We start from the raw sequence: 26,249 nt of genomic DNA, 5'->3' as shown, positions 1-26,249 counted from the left end.
GAGGATTTGACGCACTATTGCGTATTGGAAGAACTGGCGGAACCTTGTGTTGGAGCTCTGTTGCTGCACGGACTATTATAAAAGCGTACTGTACGGACCGTGGGGGATTGCAGTCGAGGTTGCACCCGAGTGGTTTCCTTTCCCTGGCTCAGCGTGGAGAGAGCAGTGCAGTGACAGGGTAGATACATGTGTTATATACGTGTACGGGGTGCAATGATCATTATCTGGGTGCAGGACTGGGGGTTAGTCAAGCTCTTATCCCAATACAGTGCTTTAACTCTTAATGGTCACTGCATTGAGGTGCTCAGAGCCATGTGCTTCCATGTACCATCCAAATATGTGGATTACTGGTCTTCAGGTTTTGTAAAACTACAACTCCCAGCATGCCCTAACAGCCCGCGACTGTGATGGCATGCTGGGAGTTGTAGTTTTGAAGCAGCAGTGGATGCTCAGTCAGTTTGCGTAACGATTACTTGTTGGGCTCTGTTCATATGTGCGAAAATGCTGCCGTCCCTGGGTAGTCAGTGAGCCGGGTCCTATAGAGGAAAGGTAATTGATGGACGGCGGCTCCAAGCGGGGGACCCCTCTAGTATATCCATATGTGTCTAAAAAAGAAACCTGAAAAAGTTTTTCGTTATTTTTGCAAAATCCAGGTGAATTTCAGAAACCCCTTTTACTTTACAGGAGCTCAGAAAGCGAGTTCACGTACACTAACCGTGCTGAAAATACTCTATCCAGCGCCAAGGCGTCCTCCGGGCAATAATGTCACGTGACCATAAGTCCGTCATGGCCCTATGTTTTTTATGACAGACCCGAATAAGATTGAGAAACCTGCCAGTGTGAATAGAGTCTAACAGGGAAAGTTTCACTGTGATCGTCCCTGTCCATATGTTCTATTTGAGAATATGGATGTCATAGAGGGGCTCCTCTCTACCTATCTGGGCTCCTCTCTACCTATCTGGGCTCCTCTCTACCTATCTGGGCTCCTCTCTACCTATCTGGGCTCCTCTCTACCTATCTGGGCTCCTCTATCTGGACCATCCTATATAACAATGAAGAGCCGTTCTAGTAGACCTGACTTGTCCATGCATTATATTAACGACCGCCATGTAATGCTACGTTCCCCTGCAGCGTCCGCAATTATAATGTAGAATTCAAGTGAACGGACATCCCATAAACGTACAGAATAAAAAAGGTGTATAGGAGTAGTTGCTGGCTTGTTTTCTTTAAAAAAAAGTCTTGGTGACACAACCCTGTATTTGCAAATTTATATTCGAGCCCCATGGCGACGCAGGTGTACCCACCCAGTGACCTTGAGGCCATTGCAACGACCATGTTGCTGTAGAGTTCTAGCCTTCCGCTACACTTTCATGATTATTATAAGAATATTGTTACTGGGTTTTAAAAAAAATATATATATATATATATATTTTGCAATTCTATTCTTTAAAGTTTATATATATATATAAAACTATTTATTATTATTTCATTTTTTTTCCCCTCAGAATGGCAGAAGGAGGCAACCGGAGTAATGAGAATGGCCGGACAGAAGCTGTAAATGTGGATTGTGACAGAGGAGTAGCTGCTATTAAACCTCAGTAGGTGTTCGGTTGTATAAATCTTACTTAGGATGAATTATTAGGGTATGTTCACACAGAGTTTTTTGCAGGCACAAAATTCTGCCTCAAAATTCCGTTTGGAATTTTGAGGCAGATTTTGATCTGCCTGCACGCCATTTGCTGCGTTTTTCACCCGCAGCCATTGAGCGCCGATGGGCAAAAACGCAGCGAAATACGCTTTCTCTGCCTCCCATTGATGTCAATGGGAGGTCAGAGACGTAAACGCCCGGAGATAGGGCGTGTCGCTTCTTTTTCCAGCGAGACAGTTTTTCTGCTCGCGGGGAAAAAACGACTCCGCCTCCCATGGGAGACATTTCCGTCTGTTTGTTTTTTTTACGCGGTTTCCGCGTCAAAAAACTCAGTGTGAACTGACCCTTAGGCTTTGTGCACACAATTTAATTTTGAGGCGTGAAAATCTGACACAAAAAATCTGCATCCGAAATCCGTCACTCGCAGATTTACAACTTATGTCCTGCAAATCTATTGGGACGGCAACGCGGATTTGCCATTGAAAACATGAGTCAGCAGATTAAAAGTGAATAATAAAACTCTGTGTGAACAAGGCCTTAAGGTATGTTCACGTGTCATGGATTTGCAGTTTTCATAGACCAATCCGGTGTGGATTTTTCCGTAAATCCGCAGCTGACACTTGGATTGACCAGCGGATCCGCAGATGGGTTAAATTTTCCACATGTGAACCGGGTTGTAAAAACCTCATTTACATGCATAGGATGCAAAATATCATCGGATTTGACGCAGATTTGGTAGTGAAGTCACTTGACAAATCCAACACGTACGAACTGCTCCTTAGTCTATATTCACACAAGTCGGATTTGCCACTATAAATCTAACACGTATTTGACATAGAACAATGTGGTTTTTAAGGTATGACCTGGATGTGTTGCCCATAGCAACCAATCAGAATGCAGCTTTTATTTTCTCAAAGCAGGTCTGATAATGAAAGCAGTGATCTGATTGGTTGGTGAAAACCTTCTGTTACACACAGTCTTACAGCAGGGGATATAAATGACTAGGTAGATTGGTCATTCAGGAGTCTGGGAAAGTTGGGTGACAACCCCTACGGAAGTTGTAATACTGTCAGACTGGCAAATTTATTATTATTTTTATTTCTATATAGGACCTCTAGTTGTTACTGCTAAAAATGATTTGTTTTGTTCTCTATGAATGCAGGTTTTTAACCACAAAGGACGCGTTCCATGCGCTTATAGATGCAGAAGGTAAAAAAAAGACAGAGGGATCGATCGAGCAGTCCATCGACAATGATGAGCGTAGCAGCGTCTCGCTAGAACCTCAAGCGAAAAAGATTAAATTGGACGAGTCTGCGGGAAATCAAGATGATCAGAATGAGAAGGTGGAAGAGAACAAGCGAGATAAAAAGAGGGCGAGAGGGCAGAACAAGAGTCGTCCTCATGTGAAATATCATCAGCTGGAGCCGCAACGGCTATGCCCCTCAATTGTACAGGTATAGAAGAGATTCGGAAAAAATAAGCACAATAATCCTTATATATAAAAGTCAGCTGCTGGAGAATCGCTTACTATATTGAGGACAGGAGCTTCTTCAGGTCCTGTACAGTGAAAACGCTGATGTCCAAAGGAGCAGCTTGTCCTGGCGCAGGTGGTGCAGATGCCGTGTGGCGCAGGTGGCGGCGGCCCGTGTGGCGGAGGCCCGTGTGGCCCAGGTGGTGGCGGGCCGTATGCGCAGGTAGCTCTGTACTGTGCCTCATAGAGGCGCTACTAGACAGCCAATCAGTGCTTGCACTATAGTAATACAGTGCCCACTGATTGGCTCCACTTGTGAAGCACTAATTCGTAGATGTTTAACCCATGAGGTGCGCACGCTGGGGGAACTATCTTAAGACTGGCGTGTCAAATTTTTAAACTAATATACGTTGGCAGAAAATGCGCCAAATATATTACAAGGAACACACCTTAATATATTTGGCGCAGCTTTGACAGTCCGTGCGACAGAAATGCAGATCTACACCTATGATAAAGTTATGATTAATCTGTCGTTCTGGTGGAGGCCCCGCCCTCTTTGGCTAAGCCCCACCCCATTTTTCTTGGCACTTTTGGAAAGTGGAGAGTAAAGTCATTCATTTTAGCACAACTAAGGCGTACACAAAAATTTGCGACTTTTTTTACGTCCGAAAATTAGCGTAAATGTTTGTAATTACGATGGTCCAGCAAAGGATCCTGTAATCTGAGAACATTGTCACCTGAGGGACCACTGTACTTTTAATGTAATTTTCTATGGTTCAGAATAATTCTGATCACTCCCAACATTTGGTAATTGGCGTCTATCCGGTCCCGTTTCTGCCGGATTTAAGGAATTTTCCTTTACGTACAATCTGCTTCTGTAATGTGTTTTTCTATCTGCAAACAGGGATGCGCCAGTAAATGTTTCTTCGGTGACAAATGCAAGTTTCTGCACGACGCTGAAAAATATTTGTCCGGGAAGCTTGAAGATATTGGACCCAAATGCTATCTGTACGAGACCCTTGGTAAATGCATTTATGGGATCACCTGCCGTTTTGCCACATCGCACTTGGGTGACGGTTTTCAAAATGTGATCAATGAGGAGCTGGTGAAACAACGGGAAGGAAAAGTGCTGGTGAAGAATAGTCTGGACAAAGACCTTCAGCAGCAGCTGCGGAAGAAGAAATTTTTATTTGAGAAGTCTGAGAGGTCCCTGAAGCTCTTGAACAAATCCCGAAAAAATAGAAATGACGGAAGGCGGGCCGCGGTCAAGGCTTTGCCCCTGGGGGGCACATTGGAAGATGCTACGACTAAAGGAGGTGACCCTGGTGTGTGCATGGACCGTGTCGAGGCTGTGGGGGCAAAGGGTCCTACTGATGAGGTTAAATCGGAGCAGACTACACAGGAGACCCCCATGGAGGCCACGCGGGTGACTGTCGGAGCTATAACAGATGAAGATATTATAAAACTCAGACCGTGTGAGAAGAAAACGGTGAGCACCTTCCTTCTGGTGACCTGCGGATACGGAACATGTTTTATGATATATTTAAAATTTATACAACGGGAATCTGGAGCCTGGGATCACGGCTGTGGGGATGTGATCAGGAGGAAATCTCCTCAAGAGCTCTAATTTTTATTGAACAAATGTGTTCTCTTAAAGGGGTTGTGGTTTAATTGTTTGCAATTTGCTTGCAGTCAGTGAATGGAAGTATTCTTGGCTGCATCCAGAGGCTAAAAAACACATACAGGTCTAATACATCATGACAGCTGAGAGTTTGCTGTCTAGGCAATCCTCTGTGAGTTAAAGTTTTCCCCTAATCTATATTTATCGCCTATCCACAGGATAGGTAATATCTGATCGGTGGGGGTCCGTCCAATGGGAACCCCACCAATCCCGAGAACGGGCTTACCTTGCCATATCTGTGAGCCTCAAATGAATAGAGCGGTACTGTGCATGCTCAGCCACCGCTCCATTCATTTCTATGGGGTTGTCGAGCGCGATGTTCAGCGTACCCATAGGAATTAATGAAGAGGTGGCCGAGCATGCGCAGTACCACTCTATACATATGGTGCGCACAGGAACGGCAAGGTAAGCTCGTGATCGGTGGGGGTCCCAGCGGTCGGACCCTCACAATCCGATATTTATCACCTATCCTGTGGATAGGTGATAAATATTAATTATGGGAAAAACCCTTTAAGTATTCTACATTGTCAGGTTTGACAGGAAGAATAAAGATGCATCACAACCGATCCCGATGGAACTTATAAGTCATTGGGGTCCGTCGGCGCTGGTAGGATCTGTTGTATGACGGATCCAGCAATGCGTCGTGGCTTTCTTTTATAAATGGGATAAAACAACGCAAGTGTCAACAGAGCGTAATACAGAAGCTCAGCGGAAAAAGGGATAATGTCCAGACCCAACCCATGACCGACGAACAAGAATTCAACAACGGAACAAGTTCTTTTGTATAGAATATTTTTCGCTTCAGAAGAGGGGTTCTGCCATGAAACCCCTTCTACACGTGAGGTCTAAATTACATAACATTTCTATACAAAACAGAATACGAGAATAGTTCTGGTCAGGGGCCGCGCCCGGACATCATCCCTTTTAGGCTTAGCAGTAAGGCTATGTGCACACACACTAATTACGTCCGTAATTGACGGACGTATTTCGGCCGCAAGTCCCGGACCGAACTCAGTGCAGGGAGCCGGGCTCCTAGCATCATACTTATGTACGACGCTAGGAGTCCCTGCCTCGCTGCCGGACAACTGTCCCGTACTGTAATCATGATTACATTACGGGACAGTTGTCCTGCAGCGAGGCAGGGACTCCTAGCGTCGTACATAACTATGATGCTAGGAGCCCGGCTCCCTGCACTGTGTTCGGTCCGGTACTTGTGGCCGAAATACGTCCGTCAATTACGGACGTAATTAGTGTGTGTGCACATACCCTTACTGCTAAGCTTTTGTCCAAGACACCTGAAACCAACTATTTTAGGTGAGCAAACCTTTACCGGGATTATCCCATCTCATCAACCCCCTTTCCATAGACGCTATTAGGACATATGGATGTTATGGAGGGGTTTGCCCACTGCAATAAGCAGCTCTTGCTTTGTCGAACTTGACACCATCCTATATTACATGGTCTTCCAGTCATCTGAATGGACGCAGTGTAGTGGCCACAGCAGGAGAAGCGAGCGGCCACACGGCAATGACCACAGCGGGAACAAGTCCTCATTGGGTGTTCGAAAAATTGTACCCACAGTGATCAGCTGACCGGCGTACCCTATAAAAATAGTAACTGTTTCGTAAAACTTTTGACATGTCATTAGCAATTTTGATTGTCGGGTTCCTGGTGCTGAGACCCCCACCGTTCACTGAATCAAAGGGGCAGAAGTGTTCAGCCGAGCGCAGTGCGCCTTTGGCTGTAATGAGATGACGTCGGCTCTTCTGGGAGAGGTCGGGTAAGCTAAAGACTCGTAGAAGTCTGTGCTCGTCTTCAGTTCACTCCATCGTTCTGAAAAGAGCCCAAGTTATCCCATTACAGCTGAAGGATTTTTGGCGCTGTACTCGGCTGAGCGCTTCTTTTGCAATCAGTCAGGGTCTCCGCACCTGGACCCCATCGATCAAAACTTCTGACATGTCATTATGAAATGTCGAAACGACGGTCCGTGTCTAACCAAATATCTGTTAATTTTTTATATTTATTTTTTTTCTGCTACAGATTGATTTCCGAGGCAAATTGTATCTCGCTCCATTAACGACGGTAATTTTGTTTTTTCCATTTTAATATTAGTCTGAGTGTCTCATCTTCACTAATACTGGGTCACTTTTATACCTCTTGAACACGACCGAGATGGGGCTGTGAAAAACGGTCCGTGTACCGGCTGGATTTCGATCACGATACAGGTGAACAGGACTCCTGCCTCCCCACGGAACTGCTGTTCTGGTCTGTATCATTTTGTTCAGTACGGAACCGCAGTTCTGTGGGGAGGCAGGGACTCCTAGCATCATAAATGTTTGAAGGCAGGAGTCCCGTTCACCTGGACCGCGGTTGGGCCGGGAAATCTGGCCGACAAATGGACTTTTTGTCATGGCCCGAACTCGGTCGCGTGCAAGACGTGTTAGAGGTTTTATGGGACTTTGCTATTGATGACCTATCCTTAGACTAAATCATCAATACTAGATTGGTGGGGCACCCCCATGATCACCTGATTGAAGGGGCCTGGGCGCTGCAGCCTCTTCATTGCTTACCAGGCACAGCGCTACAAATTTGCTAGTGGCTGCGCCTGGTATAGCAGCTCAGTCCCATTCACTTGAGAGCTGCAGTAGAAAACAAATTTGTAGCAATTCCCTTCCACGTATATCTATAATCAGAGTTGCTGTATTTCTGTCATAAGATATCACTTATAATGGGGGGGGGGGGGGGGGCGGAGGTAATTAAATCTAATTTGCCCGCTGTCCCACTACATAATAAAGTTCGCTGTTGCTTTTAATCAGTTTTTCATCTTTATGGAAATAACATTTAATTGTTCTGCAACTTTCTAATTTTGCCTTTGTGTTTTTAATTCCTCACCGATTTCCAAATCTTTGCTGCCCGTGAATAAAAAGACTCTTCTTTACATCCAGAGATTATACAAACATAATACATAATGCTGGTAATGGTTACACACCGCAGCAGCTGCACAACTCTCTCCTGTGGTTGTTGCTGCGATTAGTCTGTTACAATGTTCCAGCCTGGAGTCCAGACTGTTTTTTGCTCACAGGATACAATTGTAGCAAACCCTCAGCTGTGAGAAGTATACACCCTCTGGATGTAAACAAGACCGTTCCTATACATTGAGCGGAAACATCTTGGTGAAGAATTGAAACACAATGTGAAAATGTTACGTAACTTTTTAATTCTACGATATTTAAAGTGGGTTTACTCCTCACAGACATCCCCTTTAGGCTATGTTCACACAGGGCGGATACGCTGCGTAAAAGCACACCGCGTTTCCACCCTGGGCGCCGCAGGGAATTCCGGTTGAAAAACCGCACCAAATTGTGGTGCATCTTCTTCTTTTTTTTTTTTTTTTTTTTTTTTTTTTTCTTTGTCCAGAGTGTCTGCTGCGGAAAATTGCACATAGAAAAAAAGTTTCATACTTGCCTGTAGCCATGGCGACGCGGCCCTCTGCCGTCCTGCAGCCCGGCCTCCTGGGATGACGTTTTTCCCCATGTGAACACTGCAGCCTGATTGGCTACAGTGGTCACATGGGATGAAACGTTACGAAGCCTGGTTGAAGAAGCGCAGAATTCTGGGTAAGTAGAAGATAGATAGATAGATAGATAGATATTTATTTTTTTCCAGAGTTGCGATTTTTGCAGAAAAAAAATCACATCTGCTATTTGTTGCAGGTTTTACCTCCCATTGGATTCACTTGTGTAAACCCACAACAAAGAAGCAGCGCAGGTCAATTTCTGCGTTTTTTTTTTCCCGCTCTTTTTTTACGCAGCGTGTGGAGGAGATTTGGTTAAATCTCCTCCACTTTGCTGCTACTGTATTATGCTGCGGATTTTCCATTGCGGCAAATCCGCAGTATTTACGCGGCTTGTGAACCCGGCCTTATTATGAGTAGAGAATAGCAATTGGCCAATAGCTGTTGGTTCAGTTTCCGAGACCCCGGCGAACAGGTGAACATCAGGCCGGCTATACCTGTATACTGCAGCGCTCCTGTGTGATGTCCATGTGCCCTCATGGGGCTTATGGACAGGGTCTGCTTTACGGTAAGCTTTAATTCACCAAGATTTGAAGTCTTCTTATTAGGTGTTGGAAATTAAATAAATAAACCCAAAAAATATCAATACTTGTCCATCCCTGCCCCAGGCAATCCAGCGATGTCGCTCCGGTCGTTGTTTACATGCACGCAGCATGTGACCACTGCAGCCAATCAGAGGGCTGACCGGGGCTCAGCGGCCGTATGTTGTATTTCTGTCATTGTTAGAAATATGATTTTTCACCAGTAAAACCCGCTGACGCCTCTGGCTGCTACGTGCATGTAAACAAACATCGGGAGGGACAGCGGAGCGTCCGCACTGGGGACAAGGATAAGGAAGTACTGCTTTTTTTGGGTTTTTCTTTTTCAGCCCCTAATTTCAGATCCTGGGTAACCCCTTTAAGTATAGGTATGAATATTCGTACCTTTGCTATTACTTTGTGTAGGAAGCTGCACGTATTATGTTGTGTAGTTCATTTATAATAAAATATATATACTTTTTTTTTTTTTTTATATATATATATAATTTGTTTTCCTGTTTTGACTATTAGTGTGGGAATCTTCCATTTAGAAGAATATGCAAACGTTATGGAGCAGACATCACGTGTGGAGAGATGGCCATGTGCACCAACCTCCTCCAGGGCCAGCCTTCAGAATGGGCGCTGATGAAGAGACATCACACTGAGGATCTGTTTGGTGTTCAGGTCTGTTGTGGTGTTGGGAGTGCGCTTCACTGTGTATATAGCTGGTGCTTGATAACCCCCCCCCCCCCCCCACTCCTCCGCACCTGAGGTTAAGGAGGTGCTATATGTCGCCCCTGCCGTCCAACTTAATTTGGCTACTTCTAGAAATTGAATCTGACAGGGTATCTACTCCAATCGGCACGATCAGGCTCGTCTGGGAGACACTGCTTTGGGTGGAGCATCTCCGGATAGGTGCACTTTTTTTTTTATTTTTTTTTTCTAGGTAATATTATTACCGCCATGTTCTGAGCTCTTCAGCGGTCCTTATGAATGTCCTACGTTTTGAACTCGGGTTTATTGCTTTGCATGTTAACCTATTATTGTGTCCCATTCGTTCCTGCAGCTAGAGGGCGCCTTCCCTGACACGATGACCAAATGTGCAGAGCTGCTTAACAAAAGCATTGAGGTGGACTATGTGGATATTAACGTTGGCTGTCCAATTGACCTGGTCTATAATAAGGTGAGTGGTTTTTCTGTACAAATGTTGTTTTTTCTATGCATGTAAAACGTGAAGAAGTGAAGTGTTAAAGGGGGTTTTACAGTTTTATGAAATTGAAGATGAATCACTTCATAATGAAGTTCTGCAACGTTCTCCTATACCGTACTTTATTTATTGCTGTTTTCAAGATTTTTGTTTGCCTTGAAGTGAGTGGGATCATTCTTGTTTAGAGGTGGAAACCTATATGTTCTCACAGCTGAGGGTTTGTTATAGTATTGGCAATTCCCTGTGCCTGGACTCTGCACTGATACATTTTACCTGCACTGTTACATTGTAGCAAACTATTGAGACAGGAGAGAAACTTGCCTAGACTGGATACAATTGTACAACAGTCAGCTGTTACATTGTTAAAGGGGTTGTCCAGGTTGGGGGCTGTTTTTTATACTGATGACCTATCCACAGGATGATCTGTGCCGGAAGCAGATGGCTCTGACCACTGTATAGCGGCCATGCTGGGTTACTGCATCTCGGCTCATATTGACTTGAATAAGAGTAAAGCTGCAGCACGGCCACTATACAGTCGTCGCCGACCCCTGCCTAGCTTCTGACTGGAGGCAGCCGTAACAGCTGATTGATGCGGAGTCCAGTTGTTTGACCCCCACCGATCATATCCTGATGACCTATCCTGTGGATCGGTCAGAAGTATAAAAAACAGCCCCGAAACTGGACAACTCCAAGTATGAACGGGTTTTCAGCCTCTACATATAAGGCTCTCGTCACATAATAGTGTCATAGCTTCTAGTCATACTTGGGCCCCTGGCAGCTACTGTATGACCCTGCCCGATCCCAGTGTCTTATCATTGGGTCTGTCAGGGTTTCAGAATTTCTGGTGGCAAGAATAGAACTGCAAACTACAAAAAGATCGCATCCTCCAAACTACCCTACTGACGCACAACCACTACCCTGTATAGTTTACTTTTTGTTTTGTACTAATTAAGAAAATCTACCGACTTTTCCCTTCCTTTTCTAGGGTGGAGGATGTGGTTTAATGACCAGAACGAACAAATTTGAAGACATTGTAAGAGGCATGAACTCGGTAAGCGTGGGGGAAGTAGAATTGTTTTACACTTTATAAAGGCTATGTCCACCATCATAACCATTTTTTTTCCTTATTGCTCCAATGCTTTATGGCTCTCCTGTATTTTTGCAAATAGTCTTGATTTTAAACATATCCTACAGTTTTGTGCTTAAGGCTCCTATGTAGAGCTGTGTCTCTATGGTAACAGACTACAAATATACCCTGTGTAGTCTGATCCTGCAGTCCTACTCTTTTTTTTTTTTTTTTTCCATCTATCCTCTATTTCTTGCTAATATACATTCGGTAGGTCCGCAAGACACGGAGGACAGATGTAAGCTGGCTGTTACCATCATATAAAGGAACATGCAGAGAAAACACATACCGCGTCTTCTCTGCATGCCCTCTGCCACAGGGAATCCCTGTGATGTACTCCATGACATCACAGGTTTCCCTGGCACCCGCCTGAATACAGAAGCGGCATTCAGTAAATGACTTGTTAATTTCCCCCCTAGGCGGGTAGTGGGTTAAAAAACATTTAAAGGGAACCTGTCAGCAGTTTTGACCCCTCAAAACTGCTGACAGTGATATGTAGAGGACCGGGAGGGCAGTGTGATGATACCGGAGGGGATTCAGGTTTTAGTGGCCCCATCGTCTGCAGGGCTCTCTTCAATGAACGCTCCACAGCCCCTTCCCTCTGAGTGACAGCTCTAGCGTCTAATTAGGAGACCGCTATTAACTAAGTGCTAGTATACTTTTTTTATTTTTTTATTCTCTTATGTAACATACTTGCAGGTTCTGGACGTGCCCCTCACTGTGAAGATCAGAACTGGCGTTCAGGAAAAAGTCAACCTGGCTCATAAACTCATTCCAGACCTGCGGGATTGGGGGGTGTCACTGGTCACTGTAAGTTCCAGTCTTTATAATGAAATATTTACATTCCTTTATGTACAGAAATAAGGGTCCTCTTATTAATCCTGGCATCAGAAGACTCCGAGCAGCGGCCGGGTCACCCCATTATCATATTAAATAGAATTGCCTTAGTGGACTTCTGAGTGATAGGAAGTAGATTTCAATATTTAATAAGCTTCTATTTGAGACACTGGCGGGTGAATATATTAAAATATTAATACAAAGGAAGTTATCTATTAAATCTGTTCATAAAATACTAGGGAATTTCTTAAAGGGGACCTATAATAATATATTGGGCTACAAAGAACAGAGAAATTTTTTGTACTTCATTCTGGCTTTAAGCAGGGTGTAGCTAATACCACATTCGATGCCCCCTACAGCCTTGCCTAGGAACTCTGGTGTTGTGACGGTGGAATGGAATCGCCTATCCTATCACATAGGCTCTTCCAAGTTCCCTTTTAAAGAGGATCTGTCAACTCTCCTGTGTAGTATAGAGGATCTGTCAGTTCTCCTGTGTGGTGTAGTATAGAGGATCTGTCAGCTCTCCTGTGTGGTGTAGTATAGAGGATCTGTCAGCTCTCCTGTGTGGTGTAGTATAGAGGATCTGTCAGCTCTCCTGTGTGGTGTAGTATAGAGGATCTGTCAGCTCTCCTGTGTGGTACAGTATAGAGGATTTGTCAGCTCTCCTGTGTGGTGTAGTATAGAGGACCTGTCAGCTCTCCTGTGTGGTGTAGTATAGAGGACCTGTCAGCTCTCCTGTGTGGTGTAGAGGAGCTGTCAGCTCTCCTGTGTGGTGTAGTGTAGAGGAGCTGTCGGCTCTCCTGTGTGGTGTAGTATAGAGGAGCTGTCAGCTCTCCTGTGTGGTGTAGTATAGAGGATCTGTCAGCTCTCCTGTGTGGTGTAGTATAGAGGATCTGTCAGCTCTCCTGTGTGGTGTAGTATAGAGGATCTGTCAGCTCTCCTGTGTGGTGTAGTATAGAGGATCTGTCAGCTCTCCTGTGTGGTGTAGTGTAGAGGAGCTGTCGGCTCTCCTGTGTGGTATAGTATAGAGGATCTGTCAGCTCTCCTGTGTGGTGTAGTATAGAGGATCTGTCAGCTCTCCTGTGTGGTGTAGTATAGAGAAGCTGTCAGCTCTCCTATGTGGTGTAGTGTAGAGGAGCTGTCAGCTCCCCTGTGTGGTGTAGTATAGAGGAGCTGTCAGCTCTCCTGTGTGGTGTAGTGTAGAGGAGCTTTCAGCTCTCCTGTGTGGTGTAGTATAGAAGATCTGTCAGCTCTCCTGTGTGGTGTAGTATAGAGGAGCTGTCAGCTCTCCTGTGTGGTGTAGTATAGAGGCGCTGTCAGCTCTCCTGTGTGGTGTAGTATAGAGGATCTGTCAGCTCTCCTGTGTGGTGTAGTATAGAGGATCTGTCAGCTCTCCTGTGTGGTGTAGTATAGAGGAGCTGTCAGTTCTCCTGTGTGGTGTAGTATAGAGGAGCTGTCAGTTCTCCTGTGTGGTGTAGTATAGAGGAGCTGTCAGTTCTCCTGTGTGGTGTAGTATAGAGGAGCTGTCAGCTCTCCTGTGTGGTGTAGTATAGAGGAGCTGTCAGCTCTCCTGTGTGGTGTAGTATAGAGGAGCTGACAGCTCTCCTGTGTGGTGTAGTATAGAGGAGCTGTCAGCTCTCCTGTGTGGTGTAGTATAGAGGAGCTGTCAGCTCTCCTGTGTGGTGTAGTATAGAGGAGCTGTCAGCTCTCCTGTGTGGTGTAGTATAGCGGAGCTGTCAGCTCTCCTGTGTGGTGTAGTATAGCGGAGCTGTCAGCTCTCCTGTGTGGTGTAGTATAGAGGAGCTGTCAGCTCTCCTGTGTGGTGTAGTATAGAGGAGCTGTCAGCTCTCCTGTGTGGTGCAGTATAGAGGATCTGTTAGCTCTCCTGTGTGGTGCAGTATAGAGGATCTGTTAGCTCTCCTGTGGTGCAGTATAGAGGAGCTGTCAGCTCTCCTGTGTGGTGCAGTATAGAGGAGCTGTCAGCTCTCCTGTGTGGTGTAGTATAGAGGAGCTGTCAGCTCTCCTGTGTGGTGTAGTGTAGAGGAGCTGTCAGCTCTCCTGTGTGGTGTAGTGTAGAGGAGCTGTCGGCTCTCCTGTGTGGTGTAGAGGAGCTGTCAGCTCTCCTGTGTGGTGTAGTGTAGAGGAGCTGTCGGCTCTCCTGTGTGGTGTATAGAGGACCTGTCAGCTCTCCTGTGTGGTGTAGTATAGAGGAGCTGACAGCTCTCCTGTGTGGTGTAGTATAGAGGAGCTGTCGGCTCCCCTGTGTGGTGTAGTATAGAGGAGCTGTTGGCTGTCCTGTGTGGTGTAGTATAGAGGATCTGTCGGCTCTCCTGTGTGGTGTAGCATAGAGGAGCTGACGGCTCTCCTGTGTGGTGTAGTATAGAGGAGCTGTCAGCTCTCCTGTGTGGTGTAGTATAGAGGAGCTGTCGGCTCTCCTGTGTGGTGTAGTGTAGAGGAGCTGTCAGCTCCCCTGTGTGGTGTAGTGTAGAGGAGCTGTCAGCTCTCCTGTGTGGTGTAGTATAGAGGAGCTGTCAGCTCTCCTGTGTGGTGTAGTATAGAGGCGCTGTCAGCTCTCCTGTGTGGTGTAGTATAGAGGATCTGTCAGCTCTCCTGTGAGGTGTAGTATAGAGGACCTGTCAGCTCTCCTGTGTGGTGTAGTATAGAGGAGCTGACAGCTCTCCTGCTTGGTGTATAGAGGAGCTGTCCGCTCTCCTGTGTGGTGTAGTATAGAGGGGCTGTCAGCTGTCCTGTGTGGTGTAGTATAGAGGAGCTGTCAGTTCTCCTGTGTGGTGTAGTATAGAGGAGCTGTCAGTTCTCCTGTGTGGTGTAGTATAGAGGAGCTGTCAGCTCTCCTGTGTGGTGTAGTATAGAGGATCTGTCAGCTCTCCTGTGTGGTGTAGTATAGAGGATCTGTCAGCTCTCCTGTGTGGTGTAGTATAGAGGAGCTGTCAGCTCTCCTGTGTGGTGTAGTATAGAGGAGCTGTCAGCTCTCCTGTGTGGTGTAGTATAGAGGAGCTGTCAGCTCTCCTGTGTGGTGTAGTATAGAGGAGCTGTCAGCTCTCCTGTGTGGTGTAGTATAGAGGAGCTGTCAGCTCTCCTGTGTGGTGCAGTATAGAGGATCTGTTAGCTCTCCTGTGTGGTGCAGTATAGAGGAGCTGTCAGCTCTCCTGTGTGGTGCAGTATAGAGGAGCTGACAGCTCTCCTGTGTGGTGTAATGTAGAGGAGCTGTCAGCTCTCCTGTGTGGTGTAGTATAGAGGATGTGTCAGCTCTCCTGTGTGGTGTAGTATAGAGGACCTGTCAGCTCTCCTGTGTGGTGTAGTATAGAGGATCTGTCAGTTCTCCTGTGTGGTGTAGTGTAGAGGATCTGTCAGCTCTCCTGTGTGGTGTAGTGTAGAGGATCTGTCAGCTCTCCTGTGTGGTGTAGTATAGAGGAGCTGTCAGCTCTCCTGTGTGGTGTAGTATAGAGGAGCTGTCAGCTCGCCTGTGTGGTGTAGTATAGAGGAACTGTCGGCTCTCCTGTGTGGTGCAGTATAGAGGATCTGTCATCTCTCCTGTGTGGTGTAGTATAGAGGAGCTGTCAGCTCTCCTGTGTGGTGTAGTATAGAGGATCTGTCAGCTCTCCTGTGTGGTGTAGTATAGAGGATCTGTCAGCTCTCCTGTGTGGTGTAGTATAGAGGAGCTGTCAGCTCTCCTGTGTGGTGTAGTGTAGAGGAGCTGTCAGCTCTCCTGTTTGGTGTAGTGTAGAGGATCTGTCAGCTCTCCTGTGTGGTGTAGTATAGAGGAGCTGATGATTTTCCTTTTTATAAACCATTATTTCCATTGTTTGTATTTCAGCTGCATGGAAGATCCAGGGAGCAGCGGTACACAAAACTCGCCGACTGGGAATATATTAAACAATGCGCTAAAATTGCCGACCCACTGCCCTTTTTTGGTGAGTATAATAAGTTCATCCTTGCTCTTAGCCTTGGGGATGTTGTAGTTTAGGATGAAGGCAACAGAGCTTTCCTTACTGCATTGGTTTCTGACCTGCGTGTCCCAAGCTGCTGCAATACTAGAACTCTCATCATACCTTGAAGGCCGGCACCTATCGGAGCATCACGGGAAGTTGTAGTTCTGCAACCACTGAAGAGCCGCAAGTTGGAGATCACCGCATTAACTGTACAGATGAGTTGGCTGCTTAGTGGGCGCAGTCTTCAGACTATAATTAGGCATGATAAATGGGTCCGTCCAGAACCCTTTATGAGCCTCTTGTTGATCAAAGGCACATTCATATATTACAGGTGGGGGTTGAAACACTTTTATACAGTTTCACCTCTTACCACAGCCAGACGTTGGGCATGTGAGGGGGACCGCTGCCGGCACTGTGAGCAAAAGCGTGAAAATCAGTTTGGTTGCTAGGGATATTCTGCCAGTCTTTTTAGTGACGTGTCAGGTAACGCGACCACCCTGTCTTAGAATATTTAACATCAATTAGATCAGAATTTGGCTCAAATGCGCGTTCATGAGCGCTCAGGAGAGGAGACAGGCGGATTGGAGATTGAGCCGTTCGGGACACATTTCACTGTGAACGGGAGCAGCCTAGAACGTATATGAAATACATGCAGGATGCAGAGTAAAGATTTACATTGCAATAAAAAAGGTCTACAAAGGTGTCCTTGGCCTTGAATATTTGTCATTAACGCTTACAGGTAACGGCGATATATTCTCCTTTGAGGATGCAAATCATGCATTGGAGACTGGAGTTTCAGGGATCATGTTGGCCAGGTCAGTGTTTAGTCGTATATCTTTTTATTTTCACCAAGGGTTTTTAACATTGTATAAAAATAATGTACCATATGCTACTAGATACTGAGGAAACCTAAAGTGTTAATGTGAAATTTTCATAATTAGTAAATATGGACCTACTGGGTCTGGTCATGTAACATACAAGGGCCATTTATTCTTTCTCTCTGGCCCCTCAACTTCAAGTTTCCACCGTGCTCTGTGCACTATAGGTCCTTATCTACGCAGGAAGTAACAAAATGGCTGCATGTTACTGGGCTATTCTGGAGAATTTGCCAAAACAACACCACCCCTCCTCCTCCGCAGCTGTTGGCTGAAGCTGCACCTCACAGACTTCCGGTTCTGCCAGCCCCTACATGCATTCTGCACATAATACTAAGGGGACTGCTCCATTTTAACTGCATCATTCTGCATTTAGACCAGAAAGTAGGGGGAAGCAACTAGAAGTGGAGCAGAGAGCACGGTTTTATGTGCAGAGTGCATTTAAGGGGAGGCAGAGCAGGAAGTCTGTGAAGTGCAGCTTCAGCCAATTGATGCAGAGCAGGAAGTCTGTGAAGTGCAGCTTCAGCCAATTGATGCAGAGCAGGAAGTGAAGCCAGGAGGGTTGTGGTTTGGGCAACTCCTCTTGTACAGGCCATTAGCATGCAGCCGTTTTGTTACTGCCTGGGGTGTACACAGCACCTTGGAAACTTTTTTTTTTAAATTGGGGACCAGAGTGATGGTCCTGTATGTAAAATTACCCTTATAGTTCCTTTACTCGGACCACCCTTACACCGGCACATAGGGGTTTTTATCTATGAGAAAAGAGGGGGGAAATCAGAGACACTCCTGTAGTAGTAAAGATTATTCCATAACATTGGAGATTCTCTTTCACTCTATGGGATCTATACAAGCCTTCCGCATGATGCTGTGTATCACCTGGTACTGGATCCAGGAGCTAGAATGTTATTTCCAGGATCTAGATTATATAAACCTAATAATGTTTTGCTTTGCTGTTGATTTAATTATTTGCTGGCATCTCTTGGTTGCAGGGGGGCACTGGTTAAACCTTGGCTTTTCACAGAGATAAAAGAACAGCGGCACTGGGATATCTCGTCTTCAGAACGATTTGATATTCTGCGAGATTTTACAAACTATGGGTTAGAGCACTGGGGCTCAGACATGCAGGGGGTGGAGAGGACGAGGAAGTTCCTGCTGGAGTGGTTGTCCTTCCTGTGCAGGTAATGGCATGTTTTTGTCTTTACATTTTATGTCTGTTTAGAGAATGTGATCCCCATAGGCCCCACAATATTAAATTTCTATCATAGATATTAATTGCATCTCCACAGGATATACCATAAATGTCTAATAGGTGCAGGGACCACAAGGGGCAATTAGGAGGGTGTGTTTGTGTTTTTCACGGATCCCAGTCCTGCCAGGCGGCTCATTCAGGCAAGATGGAGAATGAGGGGAGAGGTGGCGGTGCAGGTGGAGACCATGTAAAGTTTGAGCGAGGTCATCCAGTGCTGAGGCACATAGTGCAGAAAAGTTGCCAATGATCTGCTGCCTCAAATAACTGCAGAGTATAAACCTCTTCTGATATTAACATCCACACACAAATTGTGACTGTGGGTTTCATGGCATGGGGCCAAGCAGCTGCACACCAGCCTCACACCAGCAAGTATAATGCCAAGCGTTGGATGGAGGGGTGTAAGGCTGGGTTCACACGACCTATTTTCAGACGTAAACGAGGCGTATTATGCCTCGTTTTTCGTCTGAAAATAGGGCTACAATACGTCGGCAAACATCTGCCCATTCATTTGAATGGGTTTGCCGAGGTACTGTGCAGACGACCTGTCATTTACGTGTCGTCGTTTGACAGCTGTCAAAAGACGACGCGTAAAATTACAGCCTCGTCAAAAGAAGTGCGGGACACTTATATACATTATGTACGGGACACTTCTATACATTATATGCGGGACACTTCTATACATTATATGCGGGACACTTCTATACATTATGTGCGGGACCCTTCTATACATTATGTGCGGGGCACTTGTATACATTATGTACGGGACACTTCTATACATTATATGCGGGACACTTCTATACATTATGTGCGGGACCCTTCTATACATTATGTGCGGGGCACTTGTATACATTATGTGCGGGGCACTTGTATACATTATGTGCGGGGCACTTGTATACATTATGTGCGGGACACTTATATACATTATATGCGGGACACTTATATACATTATGTGCGGGACACTTATATACATTATGTGCGGGACACTTATATACATTATGTGCGGGACACTTCTATACATTATGTGCGGGGCACTTCTATACATTATGTGCGGGGCACTTGTATACATTATGTGCGGGGCACTTGTATACATTATGTGCGGGGCACTTGTATACATTATGTGCGGGGCACTTGTATACATTATGTGCGGGGCACTTGTATACATTATGTGCGGGGCACTTGTATACATTATGTGCGGGGCACTTGTATACATTATGTGCGGGGCACTTGTATACATTATGTGCGGGGCACTTGTATACATTATGTGCGGGGCACTTGTATACATTATGTGCGGGGCACTTGTATACATTATGTGCGGGGCACTTGTATACATTATGTGCGGGGCACTTGTATACATTATGTGCGGGGCACTTGTATACATTATGTGCGGGGCACTTGTATACATTATGTGCGGGGCACTTGTATACATTATGTGCGGGGCACTTGTATACATTATGTGCGGGGCACTTGTATACATTATGTGCGGGGCACTTGTATACATTATGTGCGGGGCACTTGTATACATTATGTGCGGGGCACTTGTATACATTATGTGCGGGGCACTTGTATACATTATGTGCGGGGCACTTGTATACATTATGTGCGGGGCACTTGTATACATTATGTGCGGGGCACTTGTATACATTATGTGCGGGGCACTTGTATACATTATGTGCGGGGCACTTGTATACATTATGTGCGGGGCACTTGTATACATTATGTGCGGGGCACTTGTATACATTATGTGCGGGGCACTTGTATACATTATGTGCGGGGCACTTGTATACATTATGTGCGGGGCACTTGTATACATTATGTGCGGGGCACTTGTATACATTATGTGCGGGGCACTTGTATACATTATGTGCGGGGCACTTGTATACATTATGTGCGGGGCACTTGTATACATTATGTGCGGGGCACTTGTATACATTATGTGCGGGGCACTTGTATACATTATGTGCGGGGCACTTGTATACATTATGTGCGGGGCACTTGTATACATTATGTGCGGGGCACTTGTATACATTATGTGCGGGGCACTTGTATACATTATGTGCGGGGCACTTGTATACATTATGTGCGGGGCACTTGTATACATTATGTGCGGGGCACTTGTATACATTATGTGCGGGGCACTTGTATACATTATGTGCGGGGCACTTGTATACATTATGTGCGGGGCACTTGTATACATTATGTGCGGGGCACTTGTATACATTATGTGCGGGGCACTTGTATACATTATGTGCGGGGCACTTGTATACATTATGTGCGGGGCACTTGTATACATTATGTGCGGGGCACTTGTATACATTATGTGCGGGGCACTTGTATACATTATGTGCGGGGCACTTGTATACATTATGTGCGGGGCACTTGTATACATTATGTGCGGGGCACTTGTATACATTATGTGCGGGGCACTTGTATACATTATGTGCGGGGCACTTGTATACATTATGTGCGGGGCACTTGTATACATTATGTGCGGGGCACTTCTTTGCAATGTAATTTGAGCTGTTCTTCATTGAAGTCAATGAAGAGCAGCTCAAGATTACGGGCGTCAATGACGCTTCGCAAAATGCGAGGAGAAGCTTTTACGTCTGAAACGACGCAGCTGGTTTCTCCTGAAAACAGTCTCATTTCAGACGTAAAAGCCAGCTAGCGTGTGTGCATACCCTAAAGCCCCTGGACTCTGGAAATGTGTTCTGTGGAGTGACGCTTCTCTATCTGGCGGTCTGATGGATGAGCTGGGTGAAGGCCAGGAGAACGTTACCTGCCTGACCTCATTGTGCCGGCTGTAAAGTTTGGTGGAGAAGGGTAGGTGCACACACAAACTTAATAATGTCTGAAAATACAGAGCTGTTTTCAAGGGAAAACAGCTCTGGATTTTCAGCTGTTTTTTTTTTCAGCAACTAGTGTTTTTTACGCTGTTATTCTATAGTCAATAAAAAACTGCTCAAGCCGTGACATGCACTTTTTCACGGGTGTTTTGAAAAAATAAAATGCCGTATTTCCCATTGAATCAATGGGCAGATGTTTGTAGGGGGTTCCGCTTCCGATTTCAGCTTTTTTTGGGATGTTTACAGCCCGAAAAATGGCTGAAACTACTACGTGTGCACATTCCCTGTCTGCCAACATTCTAATATCTACAATATGGGCAAAATAATAAATTTCCTGATCTGGTGATTTTATTTCTATATTCCCTATTCTGCAATGTCAAAGTTTGTAGTACATATTTGATTGTTTTATCGGGTGCTTGTTTACCTGGAATTTGGAAAAGGGGGATGGTAAATGATTTTGGGAATTACTGGTGAAATGTGGATTCTCTGACTATATACATTGGTGATTATGTTTGCAGGTACATTCCCGTTGGTGTATTAGAACGTGTCCCTCAGAAGCTGAACGAGAGGCCTCTGTACTACATGGGCAGAGACTACATGGAGACGTTAATGGCGAGCCAGAATGCATCTGATTGGATAAAGATCAGGTACAGTGACCGGTCGCGTGCTGAACATTATGCAGGATAAGGGGGTTCACGATAAGTGTCGTAAGTAAACTCATTAAGTGGGTGGTTTGCTTAGAAGTTCTCAGACCATGATCACATTACCAGGGTCCAAAGCAGTGGGACAATCAGGTCGGAACCTGGTAGTGAGTGTTCAATTTCCCTGCAGTGCCACCACAGGCCAAATTAAGCATTACACAAAGGCCATTGATTTGTATAAGCAGTCTATATAATGCACAGGATTGTTGGGTTCTTCAGAGAGATAGAGGTTCTTTGTAGTAGCTGCTATCTGCTCTGGCCAACAGAGGGAGGGTTCTGATCGTGAATTCCCTAATAGGAGTATTCTGGTTATGAGAAGAGATACCCTAAGTGGATATTATGTCATCGTTAACCAGTGCTAGTCACTTCATCGAAACCTGGTTTTCTTTTGCAGTGAAATGCTGTTGGGTCCTGTTCCTCCAAACTTCACTTTCCTCCCGAAGCACAAAGCCAATTCTTATAAATGAGGCTTGGATTTTTTTTTTTTAATAAACAAGGACGTGTACTATTGAAGGATAGTCTTGATGGCCTACATCATGTGTGCTTTTTTTTTTAAGTTACCAGCACCAGGTATCGTTCATGAGGACTGTATTTATCAGATAATAAAGTACGGATATGTCTCTGAATGGTCATCAGGTGACGCCACCATCACAGTTGTTTTTCATGTTACCCAGCTGTGTGCAGTACGGCGGTTTTTGATGGTAGGATAGTAATGTAAAGGACTACAGTTCCCATGGATCCTCAGACCTTGCCTTTATTTAAAGCTGCCTGCATGCCCCTCTATTACATGCCGAAATTACTGACTATCTTTGCACACACCAGAAATCTGCTGCTCAGCATGTGAAATGGGGGGGGTTGGTGTAAGAGTCATGTATGTGATTGGTGAGGTTTTGTCCTCGAGAGGAAATATCCATGCGTTCAGAATATAAAACCTCACAAGCACCAGGTGTATGGTCATGTGATGGTAATCCACTCACCTGCAGAGACATCTCACCTACAGACCGTACATTAGTGATAGATCTTCCTTCATGTAAACAATCTGCATTATTATTTTTTTTGTATATGAATCCCTTTAAGTTGTCCATTCAATATAACTTCCTTTAAATGTGGATTCTGATATTTATGGTATATCCATGGGATATGCTATTAAGTGTTGGAGAGCTGCAAGTCCAAGCTTTAGGCCCTGCATCTACATCCAGCCAGGTGAAGCAGCCACTGCACCCAGAGCGGGAGTCAACTGAGAAATACGTGCGGCCCCTACAAGGCATGACCGGGATGTAATATTGTCCCTTGTGGGACCTAATCTTAAATATTTAACTATGCACTCACAGTATAAATCGGACTCTCCATATAGACTGTTTACAGTGGTGCTGGTAAGGAGTATAAAGTTATTAGAACTTCCATCTAAATCCACGTCCAAGAATCTGCGTGCAGATGTATGAACCGGTTTGGGTATTAATCAGTCATGTTTAAGGCTTTATATAAGGGGTCGGATATTGACTTACAGGGTAGTCACCTATAGACGTCCCTTTTTTCTTCTGGATGAGCAGATTTATGATGGAATTTTCCCCAGACATCCCTAACCATTTGTACCTATCCTGCGAGGACATCTAGTGGTGAATGTAAGGCAACGTTTTGTTAATTTTCATACACCCGACCATTGGACCGTGTAATAGGGCCTTAAACCCGGAGAGGACTCTATTGTGTGCAAATACCCTGTGCTAAACCGTAGTATTATATTTCACCCCCACCACTCGTGACAGCGGTCCACGCAGACAGGATGAAATGCTTTCGGTGCAAAATCTCACAATCCTGCTTGGGCTACGGATGTTCAGTCTGTTTTGATGCTACTCAATATTCAAATCAACCTATTTGAGGAGTTAACCCATTAAAGACAAGTTCTGCCATATTCTGTTGCCTCTACATTTTGCATTTATTAATACAAAAATTTTAGTTACAAAACACACACGAGCTGTAACACACATGCTAGATGTCAAGGAATAAAAACAATGAAGCTGGTTACAGGCAAAGCGGAAGTGATCGGTTTCCAGGGTTTTCACATTTTCAGACGCTCATAACACATTGCATGAACTGTGGGGGGAAAATAAAAAAAATATATCAAAATAAGTTACAAAGTCAAGTATCACCAGTAGCAGCATCCATTCTTATAGCAGGGAAAGGACATTCTACTCCACACTGGCAGCCTAATAATTCCCTCTAGTCCTATATTAAACAGCGATCACCAAATTGTGCATTTTTTTTCCAGAATCCATGGAATAAATTTGTCACCATTTTTACAAGACCTCTGCTTGTGGTCAGTGAATAAAAGCATTAGGCAGGGTTCATACATAGCATGAAAACGGTTTTCCCTGTCCTCACCACTTACTATAATTTTATGCCAGAAACGTGTTTCATTCAGTGCCGCACAGACAGCTGAAGAAATTTGTTGCATCCTTCTCCAGCGTTTGTGTTTTCCCCTTAAATAAGGCCCCATGCCCCATGCACACGAACGTGCTTTTACGGCCGCAATTCCAAAAACCCACGGGAGAATTGCGGCCCCATTTATTCCTATGGGACCATGCACACGACCGTGTCCAGCCCATGATTTGCGGGCGGCTTGCAGGTGACTCTGACCCCGGCTGACCCGAAAATCACAGCCATTCAAATGGCTTACGGTTGTGTGCATTAGGCCTTAGACCGGTGCAATCTTAATAAATCGTTCACTGCCGCAGTTGGACAGGATCAGGATGGATTTTCTCACAGCTGCTCTCTTGTAATGTGTTTTCTACCTGTGACAGAATCTGGATGGGTTTTCAGGCTCTGGATGTAAACTAGAATGTTCCCATTTAATGACAGCAAGCAGAGATCTTAAAAATTGTGAGAAATTAAAAGACCAAGTATATTGGTCTATACATGAGATTTCCTATGTTTAGCATTGGGCCTGGTTACAAAAACAGCTTTCAAATGTATTCAGCTCCTCTGACTGGCTGCATGTGAACACTGGAAACCTTTCCTCTACCTCCCCACTTCTATTCATCCCCCCCCAAAGGGGAAGAGGGCTGAGAACGCACTGCCCAAGTGGGTATCTATACAGGTGTATAAAGAAAAATCAACTGTTTTAGGGAGTTCTAGTTGAAGGCCAGTCACGAAGCAGAAATGGATTCCAGTGCTGCCAAGCAGGAAATCTTTTGTAGAACCATATAGATGGGGAGTTTAGATTGTGAGCCCCATTAGGGACAGTAAATGACGACTTCTGTACAGCGCTGCAGAATATTTGCTATATAAGGGTATGTTCACACAAGCTATTTTCAGCTGTTTTTCAGGCCATAAACGCCCTTAGAAACGGCTAAAAATGCAGGGGCTGAACGTCTGCCCATTGATTTCAATGGGAAAAACAGTGTTCCGTTCCCACGGGGCGGTTTTTTACACGGCCGTTTTTAAAAACAGCTGCGTAAAAAGACGCCCTGTAGAAAAGTGCATCTCACTTTTTGAGCAGTTTTTGGAGTCTTTTTTCATTGACTCAATAGAAAAACGGCCGTAAAAAACACTGGTTTCTTAAACGGCTGAAAAGCAGGAGCGGTTTTCCCTTGAAAACAGTTCTGTATTTTGTTATGCGTGTGAACATACCCCAAGAGTCAGTCTTTTGGTGCTGATTGACGTGGAAACAGCGTTTGAATCGGTGCCGAAGAACGGCTAACGGAAAAAAAACGTTTCAGTGGGAGGCAGAGACTTTTTTCAGGTGGCTTGTTATTTCTCGCAGTAGTTTCCACGTCTGGCCTCCCATTGAAGTCGACAGGAGGTAGAAAGAACCCGCAGCGCTAGTTTGAGCGTTTTTTGCCCGCAGTCCTTGCATTAGATTCAATAGCCGTGGGCAAAAACGCTAATGGTAAAAAAAAAAAAAAAAAAAAAAAAAAAAAAAAAAAAAGCAGAGTTCAAAATCAAAATTCAGAGGCAGATTTTTTTTTTTTCTGCCTGCAATAAACAAGACCAAAAACAAAATTTGGGGGAGTTTTTCCCTTGCACCCTCAGTTGGATTCTACACATTGAGCCGTTGCAATAAAACTGCCAGACACAAATGCCTCGTGTGAACCGGACGCATCACATTACTCACCTCATCATACTGGAAATTCACAATCCCCTGCTGGGCGACGTCTCGTCTTCTGAAGGACTCTGCGGACAATGAAGGAGACACTTATATGAAAACAGAAACCATTAGGAGGATGCGCCCCAGTTCTATAACGCAGCCACTCACCGGTCATCGCTCGGAGCTTCACGCAGCAAGCAATGTAATCATCAAATGATATTCTTCCGTGGGAGCTGTATCTATTGGCGATCAAATTCAGTGCTTGGGGACTCAACCGAAATCCTGTAATGTACAGTGCAAAAATACTAATCATGTTCTGTAACCTTGGCAGCACGTATGGGGGACGCCACACTGATCAGGGTAAAATGTATGGACCTAAAAGTGTCCATACATTTTGGCGGGATCTGACAACTATCTAATGTGTATGGGGGTCTCCCAACTCTCCCACAACGGCAGGGGAAAGTAGAATCAGGCTCGTTGGATTT

The 26,249-nt window shown here is 45.2% G+C and overlaps 2 protein-coding genes across 3 annotated transcripts in view; one reads left to right on the top strand and one right to left on the bottom strand.

The window, feature by feature from the left end:
* The first annotated feature begins 94 nt into the window (after positions 1-94).
* Positions 95-23,589, top strand: DUS3L (dihydrouridine synthase 3 like). The gene is made up of 14 exons (XM_075827667.1): positions 95-178; positions 1,506-1,598; positions 2,811-3,102; positions 4,024-4,608; positions 6,841-6,882; positions 9,424-9,576; positions 9,959-10,075; positions 11,085-11,150; positions 11,925-12,035; positions 15,898-15,994; positions 16,752-16,827; positions 17,877-18,065; positions 21,498-21,626; positions 22,075-23,589. Exons 2-14 carry the CDS (start codon positions 1,507-1,509, stop codon positions 22,145-22,147), a joined length of 2,022 nt encoding a protein of 673 aa, XP_075683782.1. The 5' UTR covers positions 95-178; position 1,506; the 3' UTR covers positions 22,148-23,589.
* The window catches only part of SRI (sorcin), a 15,242-nt gene continuing 12,582 nt past the window's right edge, over positions 23,590-26,249 (bottom strand). For both annotated transcript variants that reach the window (XM_075827670.1, XM_075827668.1), the window contains exons 6-8: positions 25,933-26,046; positions 25,792-25,850; positions 23,590-23,771 (exon numbers count right to left, since the gene is read on the bottom strand). In XM_075827670.1, the coding sequence (XP_075683785.1) occupies positions 23,745-23,771; positions 25,792-25,850; positions 25,933-26,046 (200 nt within the window). In that variant the 3' untranslated portion in view covers positions 23,590-23,744. The remainder of the gene's footprint in view (positions 23,772-25,791; positions 25,851-25,932; positions 26,047-26,249) is intronic.

The sequence above is a fragment of the Rhinoderma darwinii genome, chromosome 5 (assembly GCF_050947455.1).
Source record: "Rhinoderma darwinii isolate aRhiDar2 chromosome 5, aRhiDar2.hap1, whole genome shotgun sequence".
In the NCBI taxonomy this organism is placed as follows: domain Eukaryota; kingdom Metazoa; phylum Chordata; class Amphibia; order Anura; family Rhinodermatidae; genus Rhinoderma; species Rhinoderma darwinii.
Note: the sequence above shows the minus strand (reverse complement) of the source record. Positions and strands in the feature narration are given on the sequence as shown.